The sequence below is a fragment of the Corticium candelabrum genome, chromosome 4, assembly GCF_963422355.1.
Source record: "Corticium candelabrum chromosome 4, ooCorCand1.1, whole genome shotgun sequence".
NCBI lineage: Eukaryota > Metazoa > Porifera > Homoscleromorpha > Homosclerophorida > Plakinidae > Corticium > Corticium candelabrum.
The window spans coordinates 5,872,412-5,892,622 of NC_085088.1; the positions used below are offsets into that span (position 1 = coordinate 5,872,412).

General features: G+C 42.3%; 2 protein-coding genes across 5 annotated transcripts; both read left to right on the forward strand.

Annotated features, from left to right (window-relative positions):
• The first annotated feature begins 324 nt into the window (after window positions 1–324).
• Window positions 325–2,567, forward strand: LOC134178746 (CD109 antigen-like). Its single transcript, XM_062645635.1, has 12 exons — window positions 325–494; window positions 556–719; window positions 788–813; window positions 1,359–1,518; window positions 1,586–1,656; window positions 1,717–1,768; window positions 1,833–1,906; window positions 1,975–2,014; window positions 2,090–2,174; window positions 2,236–2,322; window positions 2,384–2,414; window positions 2,481–2,567. The coding sequence occupies exons 1-12, from the start codon at window positions 433–435 to the stop codon at window positions 2,523–2,525; spliced, it is 897 nt and encodes a 298-aa protein (XP_062501619.1). The 5' UTR covers window positions 325–432; the 3' UTR covers window positions 2,526–2,567.
• LOC134178745 (C3 and PZP-like alpha-2-macroglobulin domain-containing protein 8) lies at window positions 2,534–19,988 on the forward strand. Of its 4 annotated transcripts, XM_062645631.1 has the most exons (28): window positions 2,545–2,634; window positions 10,997–11,109; window positions 11,162–11,323; window positions 11,383–11,499; window positions 11,556–11,618; window positions 13,979–14,173; window positions 14,239–14,388; window positions 14,477–14,614; window positions 14,689–14,788; window positions 14,844–14,994; window positions 15,061–15,178; window positions 15,281–15,397; window positions 15,457–15,702; window positions 15,760–15,817; window positions 15,900–15,983; window positions 16,144–16,320; window positions 16,390–16,471; window positions 16,709–16,865; window positions 16,982–17,062; window positions 17,143–17,317; window positions 17,395–17,612; window positions 17,672–17,830; window positions 17,892–17,951; window positions 18,573–18,688; window positions 18,750–18,837; window positions 19,208–19,279; window positions 19,342–19,447; window positions 19,503–19,988. In XM_062645631.1, the coding sequence occupies exons 2-28, from the start codon at window positions 11,050–11,052 to the stop codon at window positions 19,670–19,672; spliced, it is 3,420 nt and encodes a 1,139-aa protein (XP_062501615.1). In that variant the 5' UTR covers window positions 2,545–2,634; window positions 10,997–11,049; the 3' UTR covers window positions 19,673–19,988. The 4 variants fall into 4 exon arrangements, 3 of the variants coding, with proteins under 3 accessions (XP_062501617.1, XP_062501616.1, XP_062501615.1); XR_009969695.1 differs by lacking the exons at window positions 19,208–19,279; window positions 19,342–19,447; window positions 19,503–19,988 and having other exon boundaries at window positions 2,534–2,634; window positions 18,028–18,688; window positions 18,750–18,782; XM_062645633.1 differs by lacking the exons at window positions 18,750–18,837; window positions 19,208–19,279; window positions 19,342–19,447; window positions 19,503–19,988 and adding an exon at window positions 18,028–18,104 and having other exon boundaries at window positions 2,534–2,634; window positions 18,183–18,691.
• The last annotated feature ends 223 nt before the right edge of the window (window positions 19,989–20,211 follow it).

Sequence of the window (20,211 nt, forward strand, 5' to 3'; positions counted from 1 at the left end):
GAAACTTCAGTCTACCGCATTCCTGCCTGGTCAGCTCTCTGATAGACCTACAAGTGTGAATCGTTATCGGAACCGCCCACCATGTATATGTACGGCTTCAGTCAATGATTGTCTAACCTGCCTTTGATTGTCGAGCTTGAGAAATTCGCAAACATTTGGGCTCGAAAGAAACTGGCGGTGGTCAGAACACACTTACGCGGGGGAGATTTACGCGGGTAACTTTGAAGTCTGCACGTGCAGACAGTCACCGGCACGTGCAAACAATGCGCAAGCGTCAGAAAAGCAAAGCTGTCATGTGACCAGTGTGCCGTACCCGTAACCGGAGCTAGTTGGGAGTACGGGCCCGTACCCGTAGCCACTTCGTTACTGTTTACGTAAATAATTTGCCTTTTTCTTGAAATACGTCAATCGAAGTTGATTGAATGCGTTGCAATGAATCTCCAGCTGCTACCTATTCTCTGTTTGACGTTCGCTAGTTCTGCCGTCGCCAGCAAGTAAGTCGACCAAGTTGCGACCTTCAGGTAGTGTTTCCTCTACATCATGCATGTTTTGCAGTTCATACATTGTCGTCGCTCCGAAGACTGTACGTCCCGGTCTTACTGTTCGTATCAGTGCTACAATACTCCATGCCAGCTCCGACGTGCGGGTGCAGACTGACGTGATTGCCATGGCCAACAGCACATGTAATCAAGCGACAGCAAGCGAGACCATCTCACCGGGTATCGACAAGCCAGCCGCTTGTGTTTATTTCCGACCGTATGTCAGAGGTTTTTCTTTATTTGTATAGGTGCGTCTGGCTTCATTGAGTTACAGGTTCGTCTGAATGTCTAGCAGTTGATTGCTAGATTGCCTGACAACTAGTCTAGTAGGCTGTAATGCCTAGAAAGTCGCCGTCTATGCTACGCGTAGAAAGCTGAAACTAGGGGCGCGTTCGATTGAGCTGAGTCTGAAAGACACGCCCCTCTTCCAACCTCTGTACAGCGCAGGAGGTTGGAAGAGGGACGTGCTCTCCAACAAGCAGCAGAGGCAGAACTTTAGAAGTTGGAAGGGAGGCGTGCACACGGAGCCTCTTCTGGAAGAGGTTGGAAGAGCCCAATTGAACGAGTGGACGGAGTTACAAGGATACTTACTTCCGGTTTGAGTCGGGCACAGGATTACACTTTAGTACATGGCTCTCTACTAGTTTGGCGTTGCCACTTGTGCCATATATATGTTTGCAAAGCTATGTTCAGTACTGATTGCTGTATAATCAATTTATTAGTGTTGTTGGTCTTAGAGGTGACAGAGCAGATAGTATTATCTGTCTTGCTGCTTTCCTATGGACTCAGTGTATATAATATAGTTTTTGCAATTGACAGATGCCTAATCAACTTCCTCGTGAGGATGGACCATACTCACTACGTGTGACTGGCAGTGGTGGATTGACATTTATGGATGAAACTACTCTTATTGTTGACCAGAAATGCGTGTCTGTGTTTATACAGACAGACAAAGGCATGTATAAACCTGGACAAACAGGTATAGACTTGTTGAGTTAATTGTAACACATTTTGTCAGATCTTTAAAATTGTATGAATTGATGCAGTGCTGATGCGATTTATTGCTTACAAGCCGACGCTGCTGCCATACACTGGAACAGTCGAAGTGTCTATTACAGTGAGTCTGGGCTATTTGCTTTTAATATTTCAGACAATATAAATCTTACACGTTGAGTAGGATCCTAATTACAACCTCATGGCTAAGTGGAAAGATGTCCGCCTAGACAGTGGTATACACTAGTTGATACCAATTGTACTGTTAGTGTGCAAGATTGTTGACACTGTGTTTTGCAGGTGTTGCTTCTAGAGACTTGCCATTGTCAATTGAGCCACCACTTGGAATGTGGGCAATATCAGTCAGTGGAGAAGTAATCTATAACTATAGCCTTAGGTTGTACATTGCAACGTGATTGTAGTGACATGATTTTCTACTTAGTGTTTAAAGGGCAAACAAACATTTCGAGTTGACAAATACGGTATATAGCTGGCTACGCTACAGCAGTTAATACTAATACTGGTAATATATGTTAATTATCAAATTGTTTATGCAGTTTTGCCCAAGTTTGAGGTGACTGTCAAACCACCATCATTTCTCGTTTCTAGTGATACAAGTGTAGAGGGAACAGTAACTGCCGAGTATGTATATTGACTGGGACATGTATGACATGAGAGATGAATTGTTTGCTTTTGCCCTCAGATACACATATGGTCAACCAGTGAAAGGGACATTGGAGCTGACATTTTACCTAAAAGCACGATATTATGATTATTATTATAGCAACCCGTAAGTCATTCTACAAACACTTTATGTTGTGGAAATTTGTTGTCAGCAGAATTGTGTGTAGACCTAAAACATTGCGAATGTCAAACATTAAAGTATGATAATTTATAAAATATATGGAGTTTAAGTTAGTTATGAAGTTAATATGTGGTTGTATTTAGATTAATGGAACGAAAGCTTTTATGCTGGACAGTAGCAAGATTTGAAGTCTGCGTGAAGATCATTTTCTAGATTATTCTAGAGAGGACGATGAAGATAATCTACCAAGTTGGGGACAGTTGGCTATCAATGCATCTGTAACAGAGGAATTGACAGGTGATTGCAATCTGACTGGAGATACATCTTGACAGTTCATTTGATAATGATGATGACGAGACGACGACAACCATGATAATAATTCAGCTATGAGCCTATAAGAAAAGGGACTTTGTAAAAGTCACGAGACTTGGCGAGTAGTGTACTCTAAACGTATAGGGCTGAATCGACTTCCGGTCTGGGGACTATGTGGCTGGCTGGCTGCCTGGCTATTTCTGTCACGCTGCAGGAATGTGCCATGCTTCCTTTGTGTGGCCCAATCATGAAACATTAATTTCTTTATGTCGTACGTGGCAACCAATAACAATGAACGAACAGCCAACTGTAGGTGCGAAACTTCCATGAGAGAGTTTCTCACCGGAACAGTGTAATTCATGTTTGTGATTACTAGGACCTGTCGGAAATAAACAACAGAACTTACCTGTCTGCAACTGCTGACCCAAAATTGATCGCTTTCTTGTTTTACCGATATTTATACGGGAATCTAACATTATGTAAGGAGAGATTTCATGTCCCATATATGATGACTCTACTTACAACCACAGACTATTTACGGACTTTGCGGTCATGCGAAACGACAGTTGCTATGTAGGAATTTAAATACATATTACAAGTAGCATGTCTAGAAAGAAAATAGCGTGTATATTCGTAATTCTTTGTGACAATTACTTCTCCTAGCCTACGTTGTGTTCAGGACTTTGAAGGCTCATAGCTGTAGAAACGACGATGTAAACACAGCTTCAATTACTAGTAGTAATAATAATAGTCATTGCCGTGGCTTAGTGCATGGTTAGCGGCAATGTCTACCACTCCATGGTTTGGAGGTTGAAACCCAGTGACGACAGTAAATTATGAAACTTGTCTGTTCTTCTTTCTCATGTTTCTCTAGCTTTGTCCATGAGACTGTGACTCGTTTCAGTCGTTGGGAGTTTCTGTGCTCTGGCTAACGGTCAGTTAATGATGCTGTTTAGCCCTTACCTGGTGGTTATCAATATTCATTAGGCGTGCTGTATCGAGTTCGCGACTACTGTAATGCCTGCAATCTATGTCGAATTGGCTAGTCATTGATTGCCGTGTGGACTACACAGAACATGTACCCTACTGGGCTCACCTGCCTGGTTGGTGGGCACCCAGATGGGGTAAAGACCCCACTTGCCCGTCATGGAGGGGCGTAACGATACATAATAATAATAATAATAATAATAATAATAATAATAATAATAAGCAGTTCTCTTCGTGTGCGGTCCTGGAGCGGGAAGCCTATGCACGGGCAATATTGCCATCTCACTGAGCAACCGCCTGTGGACATGAAAGAGACCTACGGATGGCTAAAGGCAGCAAATCTTCCTGCTGCAACTGAGGGACTGGTTGTTGCTGCTCAAGACCAAGCTCTTTGGACTCGGTACTATGAGCACAAGATTCTACATCGTGATGTCAGTCCTACTTGCCACGTGTGCAGTGTAGCCCTGGACACAGTCGACCACATTGTGGCAGGCTGTAGTGCTTTCGCATCGATAGACTACACTGATTGACACAATCAGGTGGCCTCCATCATTCACTGGGATGTTTGTCGTCATTTTGGGATTCCAGTGGAGAGCAGATGGTACTGGTATCTTCCTGATAAGCTTGTGGAGACGGATGACATTACTATGATGTGGTATACCACTATCCCCACTGCCAAGAAGATCAAAGCCAATCGTCCAGACATCTGTCTCAGAAATAGGAAGACAAACAGTTGTCTTCTTATTGATATCAGCTGTCCTGCTGATGGCAACATTGGCAGGAAACATGCTGAGAAGTTGGCGAAATACAGTGACTTGTGAGTGGAGATAAGCCGCATGTGGCATTGTCGAACACTGGTGGTTCCGGTGGTCTTGGGAGCTTTGGGCACAGTGCACGCAGGTATTTCACGGTGGCTGGACATTGTTCCAGGTCATCACAACGTGCAGCACTTACAGAAAACAGTGCTTCTGGGATGTGCTCGGATCCTTCGTAAAGTCATGTCTTCTTTCTAGACAGCCGTGATGGTCTAAGTACTTCTGAAGCAGGGTTTGCTTCTGGTACTTGTAATAGACTTTACAAACCAGACTGATCTGGTTGAGCAAGACATAATAATAATAATAAAGAACTTAAGTCCAAGGTTGAGCGGACCAGGAGGCTGGAGAAGAATGGTAAGAGACGTCGCCAGAACGGTTTGTTTCAACGAGATGCTGGACGGTTTTACAGAGAGTTGCGTAAGCAGACTATCCAGGTTACTTCCCCACCATCTGAATCTGAGATTGAGCAGTATTGGGGTGGTATCCTAGAAACTGAGGTACATCACAATGAGTCTTCCTTCTGGCTGAGATGTCAAACCGATGGCGAGACGCACCGGAAAGATGAGCAGCAGTGGTTACCTATCTCAGACAATGAGGTCACATCGTGTCTCAAAAGTATAGGGAACTGGAAGTCTCCTGGTCCAGACAAGGTTTATGGTTTCTGGGTCAAGTGTATCACATGTCTTCACACTGATCTGACTCGTAACTACAACCTGCTGGTTTAGAATCCAGACTCTGTACCCGACTGGTTGTCTCAAGGAACAACCACTGTGATTTCTAAGAATGGCAAGACTGACCAGGCCAAAAATTACCGGTCTACCACGTGTCTGTCTGTCTTCTATAAGACCCTCACCTCAGCCATCAGGCAGAGGATTGCAGGGCATTTGGTTCAGAGAAACCTCATGTCTCCGGAGAAGAAGAGTTGTCGATAGGGATCTTTCGGTGCAAAGGATTAGCTGTTGATCAACAAGATGCTTACCGAAGACTGTAAGACCAGGCACAAGAGCTTGAGCATGGCTTGGGTGGACTACCAGAAAACCCTATGACAGCGTGCCACACAGTTGGTTGCTCCAATGCCTTCAGCTGCATAAGATCAGTCCAGTCTTGTGCAGGTTCCTGTCATGTGTGATGAAGAGTTGGAGGGCATCGATCGTGCTTTCTTGCGGAAACAATACCATCAAGACAAGGCTTATGCAGATCAGAAGGGGTATTTTCCAAGGTGACTCACTTTCTCCACTTCTCTTCTGTATGGCTCTCAATCCTCTGAGCAAGGAGCTGAACAGAACCGGTTACGGCTACCGGATGACCACTGGGCATGGTGAGACCTCTAAACGTCAGCTCATCAGTCATCTACTTTACATGGATGATCTGAAGTTGTATGGCAGAAACTCTGATCAGTTGGATGGGTTGTTGCACACGGTTTGTACCTTCTCTGATGACATCCAGATGAAGTTTGGTCTGGACAAGTGTGCTGTTGCACACTTTGTCAACGGCAGGCTATCTGGACACAACTCTGGATTGACGGGAGGAAAAACGGACACCAACAACTGTCTGGAACCGGGTCAAGTCTATAAGTACTTAGGTGTGGATGAGAGTAACGGTATTCAGCACAGCATGATGCGGGAGAGACTCCGTTGCAAGTACTTCCACAGAGTGAAGGTGGTTCTCCGGACTGAGTTGTATGGTCAGAACAAGATTCTAGCCATCAATGGCTTTGCACTACCGGTTCTCACTTACGGTTTTGGCGTCATTCATTGGGGTGCACGGACCTGCAGCAGCTCGATTGACGAACCAGAAAGCTCCTCTATGCACGGTGTCCACCATCCTGCTGCAGACGTTGATCGACTGTACGCTCCTTGCAGTGATGGGGGTAGGGGGTTACAACAGATTGAGTCATCGTATCAATTCTTGTATTGTGAGGCTGAACGGTTACCTTGCTGACAGTTCTGATCCTTTTATGCAGATGATACGGGAGTGTGACTCTGGAAAATCTTTACGCTCAATCAAGCGCATGGCTTTGTTGCTTTACTGCACAGCTGCAGTGGAGTCTTGCTTCGGACGGCAAGTTGCAGAACTTGCACAGGAATTCATCCATCTTGGTTGAAGGTGGCTTCGAGCAAGCGCCTGAAACAGATGCGAGACATTATCGTGTGTGTTGCAATTCTCTTTGTGTGCGGTCCTGGAGTGGGAAGCCTATGCAAGGGCAGTATTGCCGTCTCACTGAGCAACCGCCTGTGGACATGAAAGAGACCTGCGGATGGCTAACGGCAGCGAATCTTTCTGCTGCAACTAAGGGACTGGTTGTTGCAGCTCAAGACCAAGCTCTTTGTACTCGGTACTATGAGCACAAGATTCTACATCGTGATTTCAGTCCTACTTTCCGCATGTGCAGTGTAGCCCTGGAAACAGTCAACCACATTGTGGCAGGCTGTAGTTCTTTGGCACCGACGGACTACACTGATCGACATAATCAGGTGGCCTCCATCATTCACTGGGATGTTTGTCGCCATTTTGGGGTTCCAGTGGAGAGCAGATGGTACTGGCATCATCCTGATAGGCTTGTGGAGACAGATGACATTACTATGATGTGGGATACCACCATCCCCACTGCCAGGAAGATCAAAGCCAATCGTCCAGACATCTGTCTCAGAAATAGGAAGATAAACACTTGTCTTCTTATTGATATCAGCTGTCCTGCTGATGGCAACATTGGCAGGAAACATGCTGAGAAGTTGGCGAAGTACAGCGACGTGCGAGTGGAGATAAGCCGCATGTGGCATTGTCGAACACTGGTGGTTCCGGTGGTCTTGGGAGCTTTGGGCACAGTGCACGCAGGTATTTCACGGTGGCTGGACATTATTCCAGGTCATCACAACGTGCAGCACTTACAGAAAACAGTGCTTCTGGGATGTACTCGGATCCTTCGTAAAGTCATGTCTTCTTTCTAGACAGCCGTGATAGTCTAAGTACTTCTGAAGCAGAGTTTGCTTACGGTACTTGTAATAGACTTTACAAACCAGACTGATCTGGTTGAGCGTGACACATAATTACAAACCAGACTGATCTGGTTGAGCATGAAAATACCTCACTTGCCCATTATGGAGGGGCATAGCGACACATACTGGACAAATGTGCTGTTGCACACTTTGTCAACGGCAGGCTATCTGGACACAACTCTGGAGTGACGGTAGGAAAAACAGACACCATCAACTGTCTGGAACCGGGTCAAGTCTACAAGTAGTACATCCGCAGATTAGGTGGTTCTGTGGACTGAGTTGTATGGTCGGAAAATGATTCTAGCCAACAATGGGTTTGCACTACCGGTTCTCACTTACAGTTTTGGCGTCATTCATTGGTAGTGCACGGACCTGCAGCAGCTCGATCGACAAACCAGAAAGATCCTCTCTAGTCACGGTGTCCACCATCCTTCTGCAGACGCTGATCAACTGTACGCTTTTTACAGTGATGGGGTAGGGAGTTACAACAGATTGAGTCGACGTATCAATCTTGTATTGTGAGGCTGAACTGTTACCTTGCTGACAGTTCTGATCCTTTCATACAGATGATACGAGAGTGTGACTCCAAAAATCTTCGAATTCACTCTTGATCAAGCACATGGCTTGTCGCTTTTTCTGCACAGCTGCGGAGGAGTCTTGCTTCAGACGTCAAGTCGTAGAGCTTACGCAGGAATGTATCCATCTTGTTTGAAGGTGGGTTTGAGCAAGCGCCTGAAACAGATGCGAGACATTACCGTACGTGTTGCAGTTCTCTTTGTGTGCGATCCTGGAGCGGGAAGCCTATGCACGAGCAGTATCGCCCTCTCAATGAGCAACCGCCTGTGGACATGAAAGAGACCTATGGATGGCTAAAGGCAGCGAATCTTTCTGCTGCAACTGAGGGACTGGTTGTTGCTGCTCAAGACCAAGCTTTTCAGACTCGGTACTATGAGCGCAAGATTCTAAATCGTGATGTCAGTCCTACTTGCCACATGTGCAGTGTAGGCCTGGAAACAGTTGACCACATTGTGGCAGGCTGTAGTGCTTTGGCACCTATAGACTAGACTGATCGACACAATCAGGTGGCCTCCATCATTCACTGGGATGTTTGTTGCCATTTTGGGTTTTCATTGGAGAGCAGATGGTATCGGCATTATCTTGATAAGCTTGTGGAGACGGATGACATTACTACGATGTGGGATACCACCATCCCCACTGCCGGGAAGATCAAAGTCAATCGTCCAGACATCTGTCTCAGAAATAAGAAGACAAACACTTGTCTTCTTATTGATATCAGCTGTTCTGCTGATGACAACATTGGCAAGAAACATGCTGAGAACTTGGCGAAGTAAAGCAACTTGCGAGTGGAGATAAGCCGCATGTGGCATTGTCGAACACTTGTGGCTCCGGTGGTCTTGGGAGCTTTGGGCACAGTGCACGCAGGTATTGCACGGTGGCTGGACATTGTTCCAGGTCATCACAACGTGCAGCACTTACAGAAAACAGTGCTTCTGGGATGTACTCGGATCCTTCGTAAAGTCATGTCTTCTTTCTAGACAGCCGTGATGGTCTAAGTACTTCTGAAGCAGGGTTTGCTTCTGGTACTTGTAATAGACTTTACAAACCAGACTGATCTGGTTGAGCACGACTAATAATTTACTGTCGTCAATGGGGTTTCAACCCCAGTGACGACAGTAAATTATGAAAGTTGTCTGTCTTGCTTTCTCATGTTTCTCTAGCATTACCCATGAGACTATGTCTCGTTTCAGTTGTTGGGGATTTTCTGTGATCTGGCGAACGGTCCATTGACGATGACGTTCAGTGCTTTCCTGGTGGTCATTGATATCTATTGGGCATGCTGTTCCGATGTTTGTGGTCACTGTAATGCCTGCTATTTATATCGAATTGGCTAATCACTGATCGCCGTGTGGACTACACAGAAACATGTATCCTGCTAGGCTCACCTGCCGGGTTGGTGGGCGCCCAATTGGGGTGAGAGGTGAAGACCCCACTTCGCCATCATGGAGGGGCATAATGACACATGGCCTGGGTTTAATCCCAGGTGGCGACAGCAATATAGTGAAACAAGTCTTTTGTTTCTTATTCACTGTCCATTTGGCTATGTCTGTGAAAGTAGACTTGTTTCCGTCGATGAGGAGTTTCTGTGATCTGGCATGGGGATTGTTGGCAATGAGAATCCGTGCTTTCCTGGTAGTCATTGATATCTACTGGGTGTGCTGTCAGAGCTAGCCTCGGTTCCAGACGCTTTTTTGTGCGTGCTACTGCACGTGACAGGTATATGGGGTCAAAAGTAGGAGGAACGAGTTTGGAAACCGTCTGGGCGCACTGCTAATACAAACAAGTTTAAGGGCGGGAAAGCTATTAGATCTAAATTATACCATTAGTCTAACTGCATTAGGTTGCACAATGCAATCATAATATGATGTAGGTAACTCATCAGTCAGTGCCATTTGAATAACATCGAAACACTCAGCAAAACAGGCTAACCACTGAACGACGCAGTGAACTTAGTCTGCAACAATAGCAACGACGTGATTGCGGAGTCGACTCTGTTGGAGGGTGTTTCTCCAATGGACTGCCAAACACAACGCTGACATCACCATGTTGAATATGTTCATCTTCAAACAAGCTAGCGCTTATCATTGCAGCTGTTACACCGTGTTCTGTCAAGCTTGCTGCCTGGTCTCTCATGTGAGAAAGCAATGGCTTGGATGGAAAGAGCAGTCTGCTTTACCAAAGACCCAAAGAGTGTTGCACACACTTACCATTGTATGGAATGTCATAGGCTTGACAGCCAGTTGGAAAACATGCGAGATCGTTGTCTCTTCGGGCCAGGTGACATATCATGTATGCAGAGGTGCTACAACGACTTCACAGCTTCGATCACAAATTGAGGGCAACAAATAGCTACTGCTTCCGCTATTCAATCATCTGAGATGGATGTACAAGGATCAGTCTATGTACTACAGGCGTAGCTTTGATTTCTAATTCACTTGGAAAGACCTCCATTGCAAGAAACGTTGCAGCTGTTGTAATACTAGCCTAACTGTGTACCTAACAATGTTAAGTAGCATGTCTAGAATTGTAATCGTAAACTAAGTGGTATTCTTCTTGTTGTAGATCAATCAAAACCACCACTCAGAGCGAGTGGGAAGTTTCTATTGGTTCGGAGCGTTTTATGATTAATAGCTTTCCTGCCCCTGAACTCGTCTGCAGTAGAAGTGCGCCCAGACGCTTTCTCGCTTGCTCCTTCTATTTTTAACCTCATATACCTGTCATGTGCAGTAGTACAGGAAAGCGTCTGGAACCGAGGCTATGTCAGAGCTGGCAAATCCTCATAGCGCATTCAATCAATGATTGATAAGCCAGTTTCTAGTGCCCTAGGGATTACATGGAAACATGTACCTCTTTGGGACTTACGTGCTGTGTTGGCGGGTGCCCAGTTCAGGGTATAAACCCCACTTACCCTACCTAGAGGGTGATGATGACATTAACAATAATAATTTTGTGTTGATTATATGTATGCAGGAACAACTTTGAGTGGTCAAGGTTTGACTTCTTTCTACAGTCATTCCATCAAGATGGAGTTTCATGGATCAACTCCTAAAACGTTTAAGCCAGGCTTGTCATTTGTTGCCAGGGTAAATTTGTATTTATTTCTACTGTTTTACATATATAATTGTCTGTTTGTAGGTACTTGTTACAACACTGGATAATAAACCTGTAGAAGGAACTAATGTCACCATTACTGCTAGTACCCATAATGAGTCGACTCCATTTGTTGTTCAAGTTGTAGGAGGAATTGCTTTGTTGATATACGATGTACCAACATGTGCTATGTGGCTGTCGCTGAATGTATGTGTTTCAAAATATTGAGGTAATTCATCATTTGTTGAGTTGTGCTTTTTTGCCAGGCTAAGTGCAAGGATCCAAGGACAGGAAATATAGAGACCACATACAGTCACCCTAGCATAAGCAAATCTCCTAGCAATAGCTTTATCCAACTGTCAACGAGTACCTCGAGTGCTCAAGTATAGTTAGTATTGTTTAGTGATTTTTGGAGATTAACATGGAACTTGCTGTTTAGATTGGCACGTCTTTGAATTATGGAGTCAAATCAACTTTTGAATTTTCAAAACTCTACTACCAGGTTTGTTATCTGTTAAATGTCAATATATTCTACTATTCTTTTTCCAACACCAGTCCCAACACAACTATCTCAACAAAACCCAAACATAATATTGTCACTACAATCCAAAGCCAGTCTCTCTAAAGCTATCTTAGAATTATATAGCCAAAGTTAGATGGACAACTGTTGATGGAGATATGACGTGGCTTGGCAAATGGCCTGGTTATTATGCAATCCTGATCTCCGTGTAATTGATTTCAAAACGTTAAGGCTGTGAGACTATCAAAGACCGAAAGTTTTCCACAATAGGGTGGAGTATTCCTCCTTTTGCTGTTAGATGCTTGGTGTAAATTGTCTTTTGTCTCCTTTCCTGCTTCAGCTGCAAGGCCTGGCTGATTTGAAGCTCTTACGACTAAATAAGGTTGGAAGGAGTTTCTTACAGTAATGTCAAAATAAGTGGGGCGTCCTTGCTCAAAATCCAGATGGTAAAGGTCTCCCAGTCTTAGTCTCGCGTAGCCAGATCATTCTCGTCTGGCAGGATGTAGGTGGGAAGGGTCTGGCTACGCGAGACTATCCCAGCCTACTTGGTTGAATGTTCATTCCATCTTTGTTCCATTCAACAATTTGCATTGTTGTTTAACTTAACAATGTGTGAAGAAGAACTTCAGTTAGTGCGTTGTGGCATCTAATTCTCATGTTGCCATTTCCGCAACCTAAGAAATGATCACCATGCACATCCAAAACCTTCCCACAAGAGAAAAGTTTTGATTTCTGAGGATATGGAAAACTGTTCAGTGGCGTAGGAATGTCATCCAGGTTGGGGTGCCAAACCCCAAATTATGCGCAGCAAGTTTGGGCTCGTGTACCCAAGATGTTTGCGTGCAAGTGTAGTTTGCAGTGTCACCTATTGGATCTCCTCGTTTGCTTCCACTTGTAGCATGTTGTCACGATGACCTTTATATGTCTAGTATATATAAAGCTCAAATTTTTGTGTGTGTGTGTGTGTGTGTTCGTGATAAGCGGTCACGTTGTTTGTGCGTTTGCAACCAAAATTAGCATGCACACTTGATACGCGAATGGGAAGGTTTGCGTAAAAAATTAAAAAATATGCACCGGGTTCCCTCTTGAGGGATCAACCCTTGCGTAAAATTTCTCGATGACGCAGACGTTTCACTTTCTAGTTTATTCGAACACTCGTCCACACCAGTCCTTTGTAGACTGTACATGTCGTCGTCCTTTGCAAAGCTCTTTTTACTGCTGACAGAACTTACTCTTTTGTTTCTCTCCAAATTCTGATTGCATTTGCACCAAATTCAACATACACGTTTTCTGTACCAAGCGTTACAGGGGTGTGTGTGTCGATTTCTATCAAAAAGCAGAACGACAAGATTTGAATTCATTTAGCACATTCAGGACCTCACAAAGAAGATTGCACGTGACATGTCCACACTGCGTCTTTCATCAGTATCTTGCCCAGACAAAGGACGGGGCATGGATTTAGTATATATATATATATATATATATATATATATATATATATATATATATATATATATATATATAGATAGATAGATAGATATAGATATAGATATTAGTGACCATAGGCTGCTGATTGGGTGACCATGGTCCCTGTGAGACTCGTGGTTCCTACGCCTATGCTGGTATTCCAATCCATAGTATATGCTTTACGCAATGTACTTTTTATTATCTCCACTCTGACAACAAGGGCCCAAGAATTGAACATTGTTGTAGAACAGAAAACTTCAAACATCCCGGTGACTTGTGCCATCCTGATTTTGGAAGGACACCCTGCCTTTTTCATCGTTTTAGTGAGGAAGTCATTACAGCCTAGTCACGTTATACATGCCATCTCAAATCCTGAATCAGCTGGAGAGGCTGGAGTTGAAGAGAAAGATCTGAAACATGATGAAGTCTTGAAATGTAGTTGCTCTTCTATATTCCACTACTTGTAGTAGAAATTAAGGCTTTGTTTGGGCTAACTGCATAGCTTGTTTAGAACACAGGAAATTGTAGCATCTTTTTCAGCTTCTGTTCATAACACAAATAGCATAGGACAGGATTTGTTAGAGAACTTTGTTCTGTTGGACGCTTAGAGTGATTTGCATTGTGTCGTTGCTTATATTGATAATATATTTGATATCTGGAATCATTTGGTACATGGAGCACACATAGCCTGGAAATTCTGAAGTCTAGCTATTGCAAGAAAGACATTGCTTTTGTAGACTTTGACAATTAGCAAAGCTGTGTCTAACTTACACAGCAACTATCAATTTGACTTTGGACATATAACAACAGAATTATTGTAAGGTTTTGTTGTACAGTGTTTGATTGAGGGTATGTTTGTTATGTTTGTTATGTAGGTAATGGCTCGTGGCAGTTTGATTGTGCACGACTGTAGGCAGTTGAACAGCTCTGCTACTAGCACTAGTCTTGAGGTTCGTGTTACCCATGCCATGGCTCCGTCGGCTCAGATTGTGGCTTACGTGATCACGACTGATGGTGAAGTGGTTGCAGACAGTCTTTCGGTTTCTGTCACCATCGGCTTTGAGAACTCGGTTTGTCATGTTGCAGAGAGACATTCAAGCATTGAATTGTTCTAAGTTGGAATTTGTTTATTCAGGTGAATGTTTCATTTGATGTAACTGAGAAAAAGCCTGGCGACGATGTGACAGTTACTGTCAAAGCGGCACCTGATTCATTCGTGGCTGTTGCTGCAGTTGACTATAGTGTTGCATTACTAGCAGACACCAATGATATCACACAAGCACACGTAAGATGGGTGCAAAACATTTGAGAATATTAGAGAAGTGATTGCTGTGCATGCTAGTTGTTGTTTGGTAACTGTTATGTGTGTGTAGGTTGTCAATGAGCTTCAATCATATGACAGTTCAACTCCAGATTGGGATAAAAGTCATATGCGGGTGTTTCTTCAGAAAAAACATTCTATATGGTGGTCGTGGTCATCGGGTGGTCAAGATGCATATAGCATATTCGAGGTATGTTTTATTTATTTTACGGTTTTGATTCTTGTGATCTAGCTAATTATTCAATGGCAATGTATTACGTGTAGAAAGCAGGCATTGTGGTATTGACAGATACTACTCTGTACAGGGAACAGCGACATAGTCGATATTTTAGTTATACCGCAAGAGACTCTATGTTATTTGACAGTATCAATTAATATTCTTTGTTTTATCAACAGTGGTATTTATTTTGTTTATATAGGTTCAGCTTCTGTTGAGTATAGTGAGATTAGTTTCATTTCGAGTCCACTATCCTGCAGTCTTTCAGCTACAGATGAATTCGAACTTTTAGAACCCGAGAGAACGAGAACTTTTTTTCCTGAAACATGGTTGTGGTCTGATGCTGTAACTGGGTAAATACAATCAACTTGTTATATTATGACCTCGTGTAACATTATCTTGTGCTGTAATGCTGGCAGAGCTAATGGCATGACTACGTTTATGAGCAAAGTTCCAGACACAATTACGTCGTGGGTCGCAAGTGGTTTTGCAGTCAACAGCAAATCAGGATTGGGTGTCCCTGCGACTAGAGCTAAGGTACTAAATGATTTATAGGGTATACATTTACATGAAGTAAATCTAACAATCAGTTTTTTTAAATATTTGTAAATATGTCTTGCAAAATATTTCTCTTTACAGTTGAAAGCGTTTCAGCCATTTTTTGTTTCTCTCAATCTTCCGTACTCCGTCAGACGTGGAGAGCAGCTGGGTCTTAAAGTGACTGTGTTCAACTATCTGGATGTTGATATTAATAATGTGAGAGATTTTGTCTACTCGTTTGCTGTTATTTCAATGTCAGTTTGTTCTCCTCTCAGGTGCTTGTGGAACTGGAAGACAACAGAGATCTTCTTCCTGTGTCATACAATATTTTGACAAATGAAGCAGAACTAATCAACCCTCCCGAACCGCTTAGACTCTCAAGAACTATTTCGGTCACTGCTAACAGTGGGATGACAGTTGTGTTTGCAGTTACCCCAAGAACGGTGGGTCAAATTGTGATCAAAGTAAAAGCAAGATCGAGTGTTGCCGCTGATGCCGTGGAGCGCCAGTTGCTTGTTGTCGTAAGTCGACTCTATTAGTCAAATAATAAGTAGATTGATGTTAATGCTGTGATGTAGCCTGAAGGCCGAGCAGTTGATTACACTGAAAATGTCTTCATACAAATGGATCAGTCTAGTACGTAGGATAAACATAGATGAACTACTTCGCATATGAAATGCATGATGTATTATATATATTGCTATCTCATGTACTATAGATCAAAGTTATAAGCAGTCGTTGTCTCTAACTCTGCCGTCGGATGTCATCAAAGACTCAGGCCGAGCTACTGTTTCAGTTATTGGTATGATATCTTGAAATATTTTGAATTTATTTTGTAAAGGTTTTTGTAAATATATTATTTTCATAAAAAACATTTGTAAAATAAACAAATTTGTATAAATATATTTTATAAATATTTTGTGTGGAACTGTTGATCATGGGGTACGTATTGCAATGATTAGGTGATTTGATGGGCTCGACATTAAACAATCTAGAGCAGTTGGTGCGCATGCCATATGGATGTGGAGAACAGAATGCTGCCAGTACGGCACCAAACATATTTGTTCGTCAGTACTTGGATGCAACAAAACAGTTGACATTTGACCTGAAGTCAAAAACGAACAAATATATGACAACAGGTCTAAGTTAATTCAAAGCGGTTAGATGTGTCAGTAATGTGCTAACTCAGTGTTTATGCTTCGTTTTAGGATACCAACGTCAGTTAAACTACAGACATGATGATGGCTCATACAGTACCTGGGGTGGAAAGGATACCAGTGGTAGCCTTTGGTATGTTACCACACTTAGATGCTCATGCATGCATGTGATAATAGTTGTGTGTGTGTGTGTGTGTGTGTGTGTGTGTGTGTGTGTGTGTGTGTGTGTGTGTGTGTGTGTGTGTGTGTGTGTGTGTGTGTGTGTAGTACTGAAATATTGATGTAGGTCACAATGTATCACAGTTGATGACATTTGTCATGCTACAGTTTCTGTCAAATTTATCACACGATATTTGCATTTGTGATGTAGGTTGACAGCATTTGTTGTAAAATTGTATGCTCTGGCTTCTGACTTTGTAACTATCGATTCACAACAAGTGACACTCTCAACAGAATGGATAGCAGAGCAACAGTCTCCGAGTGGCATCTTTCTCCCTATTGAAGAACACATCGACACATACAGAAAAGTAAGTCAGCACGATAGAATTACGAAAACGCGATAATCTTAAGATGCAGACGCAGCAAAGGCTTGCTATGCTTTGTACAATTCAGTTGTTAGAGTTATTAAGTAGATTTTTCTTAGGGAGATCTTGATGGGGAAACTGCCAACACAGCGTTTGTGCTCATCTCGCTTATTGAAGCCGAAAATGCAGCCAATATCAAAGTAGGTTTATCAGTTTGACAATAAATTTTGTCAAAAACATACATAGCATAATAAAGTCTTAAGGTGGTGGTAATATGTAGGCAGCACTAGCAGTCGATGCCGCTATCACAAAAGCTCAAAGCTACCTACAAGAAAAGTTGACATCGACGAGTAGACATTATACTATCTGTATTATGGCATATGCTCTTGCACTTTCTAAAAGCTCAATGACATCTCAAGCTATCACCAAGCTGAAGTCTATTGCGACTGTAGATGGTAAGAGAGTGACTGTGTTCGGCAGTAGTTTTTACCTTTTTACTGAAGTTTGTATTCGCGTGTTTAATTTTATGAAGGTGGAGTAATGTATTGGAAGGAGACCGATGGCTCAAGTAGGAAGAGTAGCAATGATGATTTCTTTTATTATCCTTACCACGCACCGTCGGCTGAAATTGAGATGACTGGCTACGGTCTTTTGGCCATCATGCAGACCGGTGACATCGCTGGTGGGGTGCCAGCTGCTAAATGGTTGAGTAAACAGAGGAATTCACTTGGAGGATGGTCGTCAACTCAGGTAAAGTTTCCATTGTCAATTTGTCTGTAAAGTGTATGTTGATGTGTCGTACATTATAGGACACGTGTGTTGCTCTTCAAGCTCTCGCTAATTTTGCTACTGCTGTGCACAGTGGATCTGGATATCTTAACATTCATCTTACTTCGGATGTTGATTTGGATTTCTCACATTTATTTAGTGTTGACTCTGACAATGCACTAGTTCTTCAACATGCAGAGGTTGTCTTTTGTGTTGCTAATTTAGGTGAAGTCAATCATTAGTTGTTGTTGCATGCTCTAGGTTCCTGTTGGTGGCAATCTTAACTTGACTGTGAACGGGTCTGGAACTGCTCTTCTGCAGGTACTAATGAGTTAAGCATGTGTTATGTTGTGTATAATACTCTGTTTTGCATCACTAATATATATGAATGATGAAGAAATTGAAGGAAAGAGAGTGTAAATCTGTCAGATGTTCACACAAGTTTTCACCGAACTGATGCATGTCTAATAGGGTGTAGGTTCTTATTATGCATTGGTAGATACATAAATGACTTTGTGCATAGTGGTGGTTGGTTCTAAATACTGATTGCAGGGAGTTGATTTATGAAGGTTGAAGTAGCGTTGTCGTATCATGTGGAACCAAGCAGGCATGGCAGCAAGAAAGGATCTGGTAGATATAGCATTTGATTTGAATGTGTCGGTGAATTATATTCTTGTACCTAAACAGCATAGATAGCCTTATGGGATGAATTGTGTAATTTTTTGCTAAAATCAGTTCGAATCGTATGTGCATACTTCCCCACATGGCTAGCTTCTCTTTTTTGACTCTGCATGACATCATACAAGCAAGGAGTTGGCTACACAAACTACTATATAGTATGTGCATGCATGGATATGGTGGATGTAAAAAACAATGTTTATGTAAAAATGACTGATTGGTGTGTAGCATGTTGTTATCAATTAGCATTATTTGAACTTTCAGGCAACTGTGGCGTACAATGTTCCTGCACATGGTAGCTCAGAACCGCCTTACCAGCTGGTAGTTGATGTGTTGGAGAAGAATACCAGTGGCAGTATTGATATAACACTTTGTTCAACGTAATTACTTATGCATTTTAGCATTTCATGATATATATTCTTACTCTGAGTGTGTATTTAGATATAAAAAGAGTAAGGACTCTGGCATGGTTGTTGTGTCGTCTGTCCTCCCATCTGGGTTTGGAGTTGATCATGATGCAATGAAGACAGTATGTCTAGTTCAATTAATTCATTATATTCATGTTGACGTAAACCGTAGAGTTATAACTGTAATGTAGTTATAATGACTGGGACAACTGAAGCGTTAAGCTGTCTTGCTTTGTCAGCTTCTAAATTTGAATTAGTGGCACAGCAAAATGACATGCGGATATAATTCTTGTCCAAGACATAGGACTCATCTTCCATTGCAATTTTGAAACTGACTGATACAGCTGCATAAGTTCTTTTAACAGAATGTTTGTTTATATTCATGACTTAGCTCTGTTCAACAGTTTGTGCGAGTATTTTTATTAATGTCTAAAAATTCTAAGTTTATTTTTTAACTTAAGATCCATACGAATTTTACTATGTGATGTTTAGTACTTGAAATCCGATTCAGATGTGAAGAGGTATGATGTCAGTGGAGATCAGGTGGACATTTATCTCAACCAGGTTAATCATTGAGCAAATACGATAATTGTGCCGTCAATATTGACAGTGTGTACATTCTTCAGCTTGTGTATAACAGCAAGAAATGTGTAGTAGTCACAGCCAATCGTCAGTATGATGTTGGAAATGTGAAACCAGTCCCTGCTGTTGTCTACAGTTACTATGAACCTGGTTTGTCCTATGTTTGCAAGTCTCTAATATGTTGCTATGTAAATGCTATTGTCAGATCTCGAGAAAGAGTCTGTGCTGTATGCACCATCGACAATGGCTGGCGTGACTGTATGTGAGCTATGTATGTGTAACGAGAATTGTGCTGGATGTGATAATTACCAGAAAACTATTGGCTGCTTGACACAGAAACCATCTTCGAGCTCTCCATCCGTTTCCAGTATTTAGTTGATGACTGTTCTAATGACTTTTGTTGGTATGGTGGTGATGAGTTCATTGCTAGAATGATTCTGTTAATCGACTGGATGTAACGGGTGGTTAAGTGAGTGAACTACATATGTTGAACTTCATTAGTTTTACTCATGGCTGCATTGTATGGATGGGGTAATTTTTTATCTGGTTTATGAGCTTATCTTGTAGGGTTAAGCATGCACAGAATGTCTGTAGAAGTTTTTACTGATGGTTTATAATGAACCTGTGAAAGGTTCAAATTCAACTAGCATTGATATTGTTAGTTTTGTTGCATTGATTTTGTTGCAACCCATACGTGAATCTTGTCTTGTGATTGGGCAATTTACTGAGTAAAATTTATCTATAAATGAATTATTGTAGCGTTAATTAAGTGATTGGATAAATATATAGTCATGAAAGTTTGTATTTTTGTACTTTCAGTAACTGGTTGGAGCTTCAAATAAATTAACTTCATTAAAATGACGTCTGCATGAAGAAATTTGACTACCTATATTTGAAGTGTAAGAAGATCTAGT